This window comes from Sardina pilchardus, chromosome 3, assembly GCF_963854185.1.
Source record: "Sardina pilchardus chromosome 3, fSarPil1.1, whole genome shotgun sequence".
NCBI classification, from domain to species: Eukaryota; Metazoa; Chordata; class Actinopteri; order Clupeiformes; family Clupeidae; genus Sardina; species Sardina pilchardus.
The window spans coordinates 34564863-34578654 of record NC_084996.1 but is presented as its reverse complement, the minus strand read 5'-3'; the positions used below and the strand labels follow the sequence as shown (position 1 = coordinate 34578654).

Genomic DNA, 13792 nt, shown 5'->3' with positions numbered 1-13792 from the left:
TGCGCTTGTCGCGCGACAAGCTCAAGAAGTCCCTCCACCTGGAGCGCAGCGGCGGCGGTGACGATGGGGGCGTAGGGCACCCACGCCCCAAGGCCACCACCTACCGCGTGCCCCCCTTCACCTTCCACGTCAAGAAGATCCGTGAGGGCCACGTGGAGCTGGAGAAGGTGGAGGTGGAGCATGAGGAAGAGGAGACCAAGCCTATGGTCTTCAAGGGTGGCCTGGTAGAGGTGGACGAAGAGGAGGCCCTGGAGGTTGAGGTGGAGGAAGGGGTGCTGGTGAGTTTGGACAGCCCGGAGATGGAGGCCGTGCTCGAGGTGGCGGATTCCTCAAAGCTGGTCTTGGTGGATACAGATCTTCCAAACCAGAAAAAGGGGAAATAAAGCGCTTATAAAGGCTATTGAGCTTGTGGAGGAAATAAGCAACAAGCATGCGTGTGTATGTTTCTGAGGTCTACATAGGGAAGGAGACGAAAAGAGGAGAGATGGTTTGATGAGAGAATGGATGAACTAACAAGTATTATGGCAAAGAAGGCATGGGGGAGACGATGGACTCGTACACTGTTGCCAAAGATTGTGTTGTTTGTCTTTTTTTCTTTAACTTTGTCATTTGTTTTCACTTTTCTTTTTAATCAGAGTCTGAACTGCAGTATGATGAACCAAGGCTGCCATAGACACATGACATTCTATGTTTGGGTTTAGAATTCAGAGCTTAACGTTTTCCCGTAGTTGATTAGCTTTAAATGATAGAGTCTACTTTGAGTGTCATTCTTAGAGTGATTTGTTAATGGGGTGTGGATGTCAACAGCATTGAGTGTGGAAGTCTGTTGTGAAGTGAGAGGCGAGGATGGGAGTTTCACAGTGTGTGTTACCGTAACACAGGAAGCTATCGAGAGGAGTGAGACTGCAGGGGTTTCTCCAGCCTGATTACGTATCCTCAGAGCTCTGATGCCAAACAGCACGTCTCAATCCCAACACTGGATGGCTGTCCTCATTCTAGCCGTGCTGGTATTCATAAGCTAACCTTAAACTAATTTCCTTCCTCTTGCCCCATGTGTTTACCCTTCTATCCCTGCCCTAAGCCTCACTGTGAAATACATAATATAGCCTGAGTTGGAGATCAAAGTCAAAAGAGAACTAGTGGTGTAATATCATGTTGTGTGGCAGGATAGTGTTTAGATGTGTGTGAAAATAAGAATGAACTTGAAAAGGAGGGTTATGTGTTTGAGAAGCGATGCTTTATGTACAGTCATGTAAAAATGATTAGGTGTTCAATCTATGGCAGATAAAATGGAATAGATTCAATTATCAGTTTGTATGATCAGAGCATAAGCTTGGCTGGAATCTGATGGTGGAGTACATATTATTCTGTTTTAGACGAAGGTCACCATCCATAATCATTTGTGACTGAGTGTGTATGTTTTATAAAGTCAACACTGAACTCATAACTAAATGTAAAAAATGTTTATAAAACAGAGATCGCTGTAACAGATCATTAAATGACTACCAGTGTGTACAATCTTGTCACCTCCTCTTTTGTACTGTGACATTTACTCTTCATTCATCAGAAAGGATTTGTGTCGCTGGAACACAACAGCTGTGGATCTGTGGAACCTCTACAGAAGCTATTTTCAGCATATTGATTTTTGGACACATTAGCTAAATAGATTTTTAAAGAGGAACTCTGCTTACAAGAGATCTTGACGTTATATGATTAATGTATGTTAAATGATTAAAGGCCCATCTGCATCATTATGTTATGTTATGTTAGAGTCTGCGTCACAACATGACGCAGTAAACCATAACTAACCACGTATACTATAGTACTATATAGCCCACCACTGGAAGTTCCGAATCGCAGAACAGTACAGTATATTGTTGAGTGAAAATGGAAAATGTTCATTGGTTCAGCAGGTGGGTGGGGTAAGGTGCACTGCAGCACAAGGCATCAGTAAGTAATAGAGACTGTAAATATCATGCTACGTGTCTGTCCACTTGCTGATTACATGAGAAGTGCTGATATTAAATTCCAACGGCTGGGATGAAACGCAGCCATGGGCTAAGTTATTGATCACGCGAGGAGCACCAACCAATGCCACTGCAGGAATAAATCAAGTGTTGCCTCATCGAGGAAAGGCGAGGGACAGAGAGGAGAACGAGAAGAAAAAGGGGAAGAGAGACAGAGTGAGTGAAAGAGCGAGTGAAGGGGGGGTTGAAATGAGCAGAGAGAGGAATAGCACAGAGAAAACTCAGATGGAGAGAATCAGAGATGACGAAGGGAGAGAGAGAGAATGGATGAAGAAAAAGAAATACCACAAAACAGCATGGAAAGAAAGAGAGATGACAGAGAGACAGCATGGGGGAAGGGTAAAGTGGAATGATGAATAACAAATGAAACACCAGGAGATATAAAGAAGCATGCAGAATCATGCGCTGGGGATTCATTTGATTCCAATTTGCCCTCTCTGGGACCTCAATTTACTTGTATCTACAGACCTACTAATCAAAATGTCCTCATTAAGAAGTGACCATACAATCAGTCTTGACAGAGGAGAATTGGGAGCGGGGAAGGTACATACTGGTGGAAGAGGAGAACAGTTCAATATCAGACTGAGGCAGAAAGGAGTGTAATAAGGAAGAACTAATAGGGCAAAAGAAGAAAGGATTTTTTCAAGGATAATTGAGAAGTCAAGTCAGAGGCAAAGGAGATATAAGTATAGAACTGGAGAAATATATGAAATTATTCACTCTGGTTTGGTTGTGATAAAAAAAGAAAAAATGATGGAGACTGGGGCTATTTCAAACACTGGTGCTCATTTAGCATCCTTTGTCCGGTAAGCTTTCTTGCTGATCACGGATCAAAGGCAGTTTCCCAAGGGTGTACACAACCACTGAACGTCAAGCTGTGTTTCATGATAGTTGAATGCCCTCAGTCTAGTGTGCTGTACTGAAGGTCAAGGTCTCTGATGTGAGGATCTCTCTTTCTCTTTTTCTCTTTCCTCTCTCTCATACAGTAGTTTCACTTTGTTATGTCTATATGGATTACTTAAAAAGTAAACAGATTGCGATCGCAAAACAAATAGCCTATAGTAGTGTGTGCAAGAACACTAACTGTACACACACAAACAAACACACATACATACACATCTCTCTCTTTCTCTTTCTCTTTCTCTCTCTCTCTCTCTCTCTCTCTCTCTCTGTGTGTTTCATATTTTCATTTCGGCTGTATTTACACTGGTTGTGGCAGGATGGGGATCCAAACCCGAATCCTGCAGGTAGAATAAAGGCATCTTCTCTCAGGAGGAAAACATGAATGCGGTAGAAGACTGAAGACAGTGATCGAGTCTTTACCTCTAGAACATCTGCAGCAGCTGATGTGTCAATAAAATGGCAATTCAAAATGTTCACTCGCTTCCTCTCTCTCTTCCATTTTTCTTCTCTCTCTTTTTAATATACAAACTCACATTCCAAAGGCATGTTCTCTCATCTTTGTCTCTCCGTTCTTGAAGTGTCCTCCCTCTACTACATAACACTGTTAGCTGGCCAGGGCCAGCATCTAATTAAATAGAGTGCACTTCCTGGTATCAGAGGACAAGGGAATGGGTGGGGGCGTGGCATGGGGAGGGGGTGGCTCCCCCTGTAAAGATGGTCGGTGTAGGGGTGTACAAAACATACACAAACAAAGACAGATGCTTAGAAGTCTTCACTTTGAGATGATGTGGCACACACGTAAGCACAAAACAGTATGGAGAACCCCACACATAATGCAAATAAAGTCATACAGACTGCATCACGCACGCACGCACGCATGCACGCACGCACACTCACACACACACACACACACACACACACACACACACATACACACACACAACAGCTGCAGCTCTTAGAAGAAACCGACATGGGAGAAGCACAGGGGGCCTAATGGCATTGATCTTGGCTCCTAAGCATACCCTTAGTTCTGCTAATGCCCCCTCTTTCACACCACACATTCTCTGTTCTGAACACATTCTTGTGCTGAACCAGATATTCATTTGAATTTTGTATTCTTTTGTATTTGACTGTCCAAATATACTGTATGTGCTGCCAAAAAGAGGACCCCCAACCATAATTAGAAAGTAGTGACCGTAACACTGATTAAAACATCTGCATGTGCTTTACTGTTTCACACTGATACCATCTGTTGAGTCTGTAGCTTTTCGGTAAGCAGGAGCACACCTCTGAGTGGCAGATATGGGGCTTAAACACAAAGGGTTAATATCAACTGTGGAATTGCACTCATAGATTAATACATCTCACAATTTGTTTAAGTAAGAATCCTGGTTAACCTCAATGAACAATGATACAATTTTATATTTGAAGACAATTAACTGAGAATCTTTTACATGCTTAAATTCATGTGTTGTCCTCTATACTGTACTTCAATGTACTTGAGAACCTGACATGGCATACCAAGTATGAATAGATGTTTAGCATGACTATCTGATGACCAAATGTTTAAGAGCTTTCTGTTGACAAATGGGATAATAATACAGTATGCCAGTCCAAGCAAGAATGTGTGGGAAATAAGATTGTATTCATCATTGCTCTTACACCACAGTGTGTAATATCAGTATCATGTGTATGTCTTTGCACTGTGATTACTTGTACTGCATGCAGACAGATAGATACTGTAGAATATGTCTAGGCAGGTTAGGTTGCTGTTGCAGTTGGCCCTCTGCCTTGATAGCAATGTTCAAGAGACAGACCCACTGGAACCATCAGTCTGCTGGGTGGTTATACAATGAGCGCAATAGTAACAATGGCCGGAGAGTAGACGCCCATGCATGGAAACTATAGAACAGAACTATCAAACATTTTTTGCTGGAAGAATTGAATTCATCAACAATGGAAGTAAAAATGATAAACACCTACATCCATACGGCTAAGATGAACGGAAGTCTCAAACAACCCCCAAAAAAGGAACTACAGAGACAGCTTGGTTTAGAGATAGCTGGCATGTTGGAGGAAATGCTTTGGATCAGAAATGATCTCTTATTGTGCCTGTAAAAAAAAGCTTGAACAATGTGCTTCACTTTTAGGCAGCCTCTACTGTAAATAGGCCTATATAGTATCTGAAAACACTGAAGTGTCAGTAGCCTACGAAATCGAGGAAGTTTCGTGACCTAATTCTTAGAGATTGCTGGGAGATTTCCCAAGTCATGACCTACAAACTCAACATTAGCTCTCTCAGCAACATAACTTGTGGGCTTCTAGGAAATATTTTTAATCTTCAGTTGTAATATATATTGACTAATGTTCATATTCTATTTTGATATTATGCCATTTTTATTGTCATATCAAAAAAACTTCTTTTGTTTTTTAATTAAAATGAACATACTGAGCTTGCTGTCTGGGCACTAAACACATGGATGGGTAGGTAGCCTACACTGAATAAACTATTATACAAACAAATTGACCTCTACAATTAAGCAGTGCGTATTTTGCTGACAATCTTGCAATTCAAAAGTTCTCTTACAAAAGGCTTAAGGGGGGTACAAAGGGCTTAAGTCAATACTGCATGCTATCGCTGTATTACAGTCCTGATGACGTAGACTCTGCCAGTAATTCAGATGACTTCAAGTACGGCTGTTCCGTGAACTTACACACCCTCCCGCCGCTACATAGTCGAGTTCTATTGGTTTCTTTTGGTTTACAGAGGGAGGTTGACTGAACGGAAAAGCCACATAGGGGTTGGGAGAAAACATGGGCTCTGACAACCCTGCTTGTCTTCAAGACCCGCCCCTCAGTGGCAGCACAATTCAACAATTGGAAGAAATTCTGTTATCGTTTCCTAGTGCATGGAGGAAATGTCAGTCAAGTGCACCGTGGCTGGGGAGACGGCACTTGCGCTGGGAGTCACAGACTACGTCGTTGTTGAGAAAGTATTCATGAGCTGGTGGAAAAGTCGTTTGTAAAGGCTTATAGAACAATCCATCTTCGTTTTCTCTGGCTGACAGAAAACACAATTTCTATCAATTCAGCGGCTGCGGTGTCGTGCTGTCGACGAAACATACTACTTGCGTCAGAAAAGAGACCAGGGAAAGGTAAGTGTGAAGTTGCTACCAATGTCGCTCAGGCTACATGACTTCAGGAATGTAATAAATTACATGTATTGAATTGGTAGACCAGTCTCGAGAGCCAGACACTGATGTGTTATCCAGAAGTTACCTCTAACGTTTAACAGAGTCGCGAAGGTGTCTTCATGGAAGTTATATTGTAACTTTGTAGCCTGGCTTATGCCGCTGCTGGGCATGGTCGAAGGGTCTTGACTGCAACAACATTAAGGATCTAGCTACTTGTTAACAATATCTGGTAAAAAGTAGCCTAGGCTACATTTTTATAAAGACGGCTAGCTTTTCTTCTGAGACCTCGAACAGCATCCAATATCTGTTGGGTTTCCCCATAGGCGTAACGTGACACAGGGCTTCAGCTAGGCACACACTGACCAAATGAAAGTAGGCTTACATCTAGCCTACTGCGTTATGTAAATCAACACTGTAACGGTCGCCATGAAATAGCCTACTTCAATAATAATGTATAGAGTAGCCTATAGACTTCACCACGGCAGTAGTCACTTAAGTAGGCTATTAACTCATGCAAAAATGACCCAGTGTTGTTTGTGTTCTAACCTACCATGATGCGCCAGAGATACTTCGCTTAGGCCTTCTAATTAATGAAAACTAAAAGGACATCCCACCCGCACAGACCTGTATTTCTACTACCCTCGTCAGTCGACACGTGTAGGCTATCCCACAGGCATCTTTCCCACCTTTTCGAAGCGTTCTGAGTATTTTGAGTTTCTCTCTGTTTTGAGTTTCTCTCTTCCATTCTCACCAACTGGGGATGCCCCTCGAGCTGTTACGTCATCGCTTCCAATATTGGGACAGGGGATGTGTTGGCAGGTGTTCATCCATTCTTCACTTCTGCACTTATTTGGGTTAGATATATAATAATATGAATGCATAATTAAGTTAAATGAAATTATATATATATATATAATAATAATAATAATTATTATTATTATGCAGATACCTGGCGTGCACACACACACACACACACACACACACACACACACACACACACACACACACACACACACACACACACACACACACACACACACACACACACACACACACACACACACACAGGTGTTGAACTGAACACTTAGCCTATCCTCCACATGGTGGTTACATGACCAGTTTGTGTCAAGATATGTATGCAGGTGCATCTCAGAAAAATAGGATGTCATGGAAATGTGTAAAGCCCTGCCCAGAAAGAGAGATTAAAGACCATTGCTGGTGTTTTGACCTAATTAGCTGATTAGAGTTAATCTCAGGTTGACCGCTCCGTACAATATTTTTATTTGAATATTTTTTTAGATTTTTTATTTCTTACTGCTCTAAACCATCATCAAAAGCATATAATTCAATTCAATTCAATTCAATTTGATTAGTTCACTTTATTTGTTTTAAGTTTTTGAAATCAATTAAGGGAAAAAATGAACTGTCCATGATATTCAGTTTGTTTTACAGTGGATGCACCTGTATCTGTTCAGGTCCATTTAAGTCTTCCATTCAGGCAACTTCAAAGGAACAGGAAATAGAAATGTCAGGCTTACGGGAAAAGAGACACACCTCTGGCCTTTATGGTCAGCTGATAGAATGGTGGCTACCTGTCTAATGCGAGGTACCTGTCTGCGCAAACTTGTTCTGGTCATGCTGGAATTTGCAATATGTTGCTACTTACTAGAATGTTAGGCACTTATTTGTTGTTTGAAACGTTGTAGGCCTATTGATTGATTTGCTATGTCTGTCTACAGGACAGCTACAATGCCTCATTCAATAGGCTAAAGTGAGCACAAGTGGGCTTCCACCCTGACTTTCCTGGCCAAGTTCAAGGAGAATTCCTTTTTGCTAGTGCTGCACTGTAGGGGCATTTTTAAAATCAGTTTGTTTTTGTACAGACTGTACTCAGTCAAGTCAAGTTTATTTATACTGTATTGCACATTTCATACACAGAGGTAATTCAGTGTACTTTACATAAACAGTGACCTTGAGAAACAGAGATCTATGTGAAAAATAGGAGTACTGCTGTGCACATCGTTCAATAATCAACTATGCTATAGAGCCATTGGCAAGAATACAGTATGTGTTGTTTTAGCCCCACTAAAGTAGAAACAGAATAGCTTTTTCAGTAGAGAAGGGAAAAGACAAGAAAAATCACAAATCCACAAATCCATTTCCTCTCCGACTCTGATACTATAGTGACAGGATACCATCCTCACAAAATCCTGGATGTTGCTAGGATGGTGTCATAAGTTGGTGAAATTTCACCATATGATGGGTTTTCCCAGATCCCATCACAAATCTGTACGAAAACAAATGTACAATACCGGTATACCCTCAATGTCCAAATCTAGGGTCAAACAGAATATCAATTAGCATGCTATACAAATATTTAATGGTTCAGTCATACTGAGAACGTGTTATGTTGTCTTCCATCCTACAGTTTGGCCTGGCTAGGAATAATACTTTTGAAAATATGAATTCCCGAACATTGCTTACCAGGCAGTAAAACAAAATTAATGGGCTGGGAAAAAATATGAGGACATTGAATTTGAATATAAGTATTTTACAGCCATTGTTTTGGGACCCCTCTATGATATAGACAACAAGGTTTGAACAAAAAAAATGGAGGTGGTGCAGCAACCATATTTGATTTGACATGAAATGACTCCTATATCCATGTAGACTCAAAGCTTTTACCTTGTACAGTAACTCTCCATAAGCCTTATAAACACAGCATTTCATGCAATCTCCTAACACAAGAACAGCATAACGAGTGCTTCTCCCTTGACCATACAAAATCATATGGCAGGGCCCTCAGTGCTTGGAACATTACGGCCTAGTCTTTCACTGTTTCATAGCAAGCTGCTTCCCTGCATTGATTGGTCAACCAGCCAAATGTGGCTGCTGGGAGTTGTGCCATGGTGTTAATTGGTGCCTCCACATAGCGAGGCAGTCTCTGGGTTGAGTCCTATTCTAGCCTATGTGGTGAGCGCTTGCATCCCCAGAGAACAGGCTGTCTGTGACTGTTCATTTGGGGCCTAGCCCTGAGATTATGGCGATAAAAGGCCCTGTCATAAAAGCCGATGAGCTTGAAATGCAAAGCATGTGTGCTGAATTCACTCTCGACTGTTGTAATGATTGCCAAAGATTATGGACATTATCTTGCCTTATTTCCTAATGTTTGATTTGGCCAATGGGTGTCAGAGATTGAACTAATTTATGTGGTACAAATGCATGTCAGAGCACACTGCCTAAAACTTCCTTTTAAGGGGGAGGGAAACCAAGAGATAATTGTGTTTGTTGGCAGACTCAGTCAGTAGCTCTGGACAAGCCCAGTGCCTGACCCCTGGAGCACCATTGTATAAGATGACCGTGATGTCTATGGATTCCCTGATTTGGGTCGAGTCTCCCCTCCCCTCAACATCAGGTTGCAGGTTTATTGACGAGTGAAATTGGTGAACCTCAACCAGCAAGCAGGAAGAGGAAGTCTACGTCACTTAGTGCGATTTACGGGATTGATCAGCTGTGAGAGTGACTCAACAGGTTTCAGCTCCCTTGTGGGATGGATCTCCCAGGGGTATGCGGAGAAGGCAAGCCTGCCTCTTTCTCTTTCATGCAGGACAGATTCCACTAGAAGCGTTTCTGTTTGTTGACAGGTTTGGCGGGCAGACAATGCGGAAACACAATTGACTTGAAAAGTGGCCCAGGAAAATTGGGTCATATCATGTAACCTATTTGCATCTGGGTCTGTGCTTTAACTTGGGTGTGAGAGGATGGAAGTCCTGAGTTTACCTGTGAACCAGTAAACCATGGTGTAGACTTGCAAATTCACTTTTCCACAATCACACCAACAAAAACACCTTCTCACCTCATTGTCTGCCACCCCAGAATGCATTGCAGTTGTGGTTGGCACTGTGAAGACACCGTGAGAAATATCTACAGGAGGATTTGCCAAATAAAATGACAGAGCCAAGGCCATAAATTAATGAGCCATTATGCTGTCGACCCGCCATCCATTTGGCAGCTCTTGGCTTTAAGTGGGTATCAACTGGAGGCTTAGTGGATATGGCATCCTGTCCAGGTTGCTGCTACCGGGACATTGTGTTTCTGTGTAAACTGAGTGGGGTGACCAGATGCTCGTTGTCCCTTGTTAATATAATGTCCTCAGGGGATATGTGTTCATGGAGAAGCCTCCTTTTATTATCAGTGCTTTTAGGGCTGCGCTTTCATATTGCAAAAGCTTGAGTGAGGTGCGGCGTCAGGTGGGGGATGGGGGGTGTTTGGTTTCGTCCTGAAGTGAGGTTTGCGATGTCTGTGGTTATATAACGACTCTTGCGCTTTCATCTGGAGGAAGAGGAAGTCCAAGTGAAACTCTCACTGTTGCAGAGAAAAAAACTGTGTGTTTAATGTGTTCAAGTCAGCATTTAATGTCTAACTATTCATAGAAACAACAGTTAAAGGAACACGCCAACATTTGGTTGTAAAAAAAGCTACTGTTGCTACTAGTAAGAGGATACATACTTGTCTCTTCTCTATGCATGCAATAACCTAACCTGCCACTGTTAGCCTAGCATAGCATATTTCACTGGAAGTGAGTTGCACCAGTTGGCCTATATCTTCCTTTTAGCTATAGGTTAAGTATAGGCTAACGTGTGTATAACCCACATCCAGTGAATTTTTGCACACACAGAGAACAGAAAGGTATGTATCCTTTCCCCTCATTCTGGGATAGACGGCAAATAAGCTAATTTCCCCAAACATTGGCGCTATTTTAAATAATGGGGGTTGTTAGTTGCAATAATGGTCACAATGTTTACCTGGTTTGCCATAGACCTGAGAATACCCATGGTGAAAATGGACATTGTGCAGCTAAAGTATTCAGATGTAAGACTGAAGATGAGGACATTAGAAGCACTCATGCAGTGTTCTCAGTGATGTTCCAGTTGGCTCCCACAGCTGAGCACCCATTTGGGCCACCTCACATTAGCCAGCCTGTGAAGAAGGAAAAAAACCTACCCACCTTCAGCTCTGGTTTCATGTCGAGGAGGAGGTGTGAGACCTATACAATGTCCAAAGTCTGTATAATTTGTGGCGATACTGCTGGCTGACTCACTCACTGATGGCATTTATAAACCCACTAATCAGACAGCTGTGTTTAACGACAAGGCGTATACAGAAGTGGATTTATGTGTCCGTCCATTAAGCACATCCAGCCAGCGTATGAACACCCCACTGTGTTTGTTTGTTTTGGTGTGTTTACAGTATGTGTGTGAGAGTGCGTGTCAGCGAGCGGTGCGCGGGAGTTTAGCGCGGCTAGTGCTGGGGGAGGGGGAGGGGGAGCGCCACACAGGGGGGGCTGTGCTCCAGCGTCACCACCGGGGGGCGTGCAGGAAGTGAGAGGCAGCAGGAGACCGCCCCCCCCCCCCTCAGCCACAGCACGCAGACAGACTCAGCTGTCAGTGGAGTCTAGGCTGGGACGACACTTGGTCAACCACCAGAAGGGGCGTTGAGTGTCTCTGATTCACCGTTTCCCGGAAAAGACCAGCACTGAGACACAACAGATGCTTATCTCTCGCCGGCAGGGCCTATATAAGTGATCTATGTTCCAAGCTGTGGCATCGCCATGTCATTTGTATTCACTGTTGCTCTCTGTCTCCCTCCTCTCTCTTCATCCCTCTCTTTCTCTTTCTCTTTCTCTTTATCGCTCTCTCCATCCCTCCATCGGGTCAGGAGTAGGTCACCATGGCCCAGTGGAATCAGTTGCAGCAGCTGGAGCCGCGCTACCTGGAGCAGCTCTACCACCTGTACAGTGAAAGCTTCCCCATGGAGTTGCGCCAGTTCCTTGCCCCCTGGATCGAGAGCCAGGACTGGTGGGTACCCGCTCAACTGGGCAGGCCAATGCCATCTGCACGCCTACTTATAGCAGAAGTGAAGCTTTCCCTTTCCAACACCACTGCAGCGTAGTGCTTGATAAAGTTTGAGAATAGTTCATCACTGTCTTGGACAGCAGTAAATAGTAGCATGTTACATGTGATCTGCAACTAATACTCTTAGGCTAGTTTGATCACGTCCAGAGCAAGTTTGACTGGCATGTGGGTTGTTTACACGAGGTGTGATGAAAACCAGCTGGCCAAGGCATCCTCTTTGGTCTCTAAAAGCTTTTATGCTGTCAGAGGTGGACCCATGAGTAATTACTTGGCCTGTGTTCTTCTTTGCACTGGCTATGGGAGATGAGATGGTCTGTTGTGGGCATGAAGCAGCTGATGGCCCCTGATGTTCTCTAATAGCCTCTGCAGGAAGAGGAGCTGTGGAAACCGCAGTGCTCAGCCCCTGTTGCACTGAAATTCAGTCACAGTTCTCAAGAAATGGCTTTTAATGAACCATAAGCCCTCCTGGGGTTCACACACACAACCTCAACTTCCTTCAACTGACTGTCTCTCCTGCTCCCTCTCTCTCTCTTACTCACACACACACACACACACACACAGACTCTCTCTCTCTGTCTTTCACACACTCACACACACACACACACAGAGAGAGACCACACAGATAGATATAGCTCACTGTAAAATTTCAGCGGAAGATTCACCTGCATGGGTTTGAACAGAAGTGTGTTGTAGTGGGTGGTTTGGTAGGTTTAACTAATTGGGATTTCCCCTGAATATGGTGGTGGCCCTCTCTATTCGAACTGTGCCATTGACCAAATCTTCTAACATTTGAGGCTATTTCTTTGTGCAAAGCTGAATATTTGTAGTAATTTCCAGTAATTTGCAGCTATGCAACAAATGTTTCTGCATCCTAGGAATGTACTGCAATCAATGCATTTAGAACTTTTGCTCTCTATTTTCATTTAGATTGATGTAGTTTCATTCAGTCTTGGAATAGCAGCCAATGAACTTCAAAACCAATCCAAAATATACAGTGACTGGGTCAGTTTGGTAGCTCATAATCAACACTCACAAGACTAAATTAGCTGACAAGGGACATGATGAGCCTAAACGTTCTTGGGCTCTGACCCGAGATATACAGTAGTGGCGTAGTGCTAGCCAGCTCTATGCCCACCCTTAAGTGGTCCAGGTGTACGCTTAACTTAGTATTACTGAAGGTACGGGGCTCGATAAAGGCCTCATGTTAGGCCTCAAGGCCTCATGTTAGAGGAGCACTCGACATTTAAAGTGTAACTAAGGAGTAAAAACAACCGTGGGTCTATTGACGGTAGTTAGACACTTTAAAATTCCGTGGTACTGTGGTGAGGGTTTCTACCGACAGACTGGAAGTATTGTAAACTTTGAAAGTGTACAGAGGGGTTATAACAAGACCGGTATCTGTAAGAGGAAAATTCCATGGCTTCCTGGTCTGGTACCATCAAATCAGCAGGTGTGTTCGGTCGAATCAGCGTTGCGCAGATCTAGCTAAATGTAAGGCATGTTTGTATTGCGCAGATCTAGCTAAATGTAAGGCATTTTTGTATTGAAATATTCAGCCAGATCTGCGCAGCGCTACAAGATCACCACCAATTATTGTACATTTGCTCTCAATCAAAAGTTTGTCGTTTTGAACTACCCTAAATAGACCCTAGGTTGTTTCTACTCCGGAAGTTATACTTTAATGAGTACCCTGACTTGAGCCTTGACTTGTATACTAGTTGGTAACAAGCCCCTTTGCTGATGTGAGCTGTTC

The 13792-nt window shown here is 43.2% G+C and overlaps 2 protein-coding genes across 4 annotated transcripts in view; both read left to right on the top strand.

Moving 5' to 3' along the window:
* LOC134077417 (caveolae-associated protein 1-like) overlaps positions 1-1512 on the top strand; it is a 17754-nt gene extending 16242 nt beyond the window's left edge. Inside the window, exon 2 of the mRNA XM_062533006.1 lies at positions 1-1512. This exon is cut by the window's left edge and continues 382 nt beyond it. Coding sequence (XP_062388990.1) covers positions 1-383 — 383 coding nt within the window. The 3' untranslated portion in view covers positions 384-1512.
* A 4345-nt stretch (positions 1513-5857) lies between these two features.
* Positions 5858-13792, top strand: part of stat3 (signal transducer and activator of transcription 3 (acute-phase response factor)) — a 38700-nt gene continuing 30765 nt past the window's right edge. For all 3 annotated transcript variants that reach the window (XM_062533003.1, XM_062533002.1, XM_062533004.1), the window contains exons 1-2: positions 5858-6085; positions 11843-11982. In XM_062533003.1, coding sequence (XP_062388987.1) covers positions 11855-11982 — 128 coding nt within the window. In that variant the 5' untranslated portion in view covers positions 5858-6085; positions 11843-11854. The remainder of the gene's footprint in view (positions 6086-11842; positions 11983-13792) is intronic.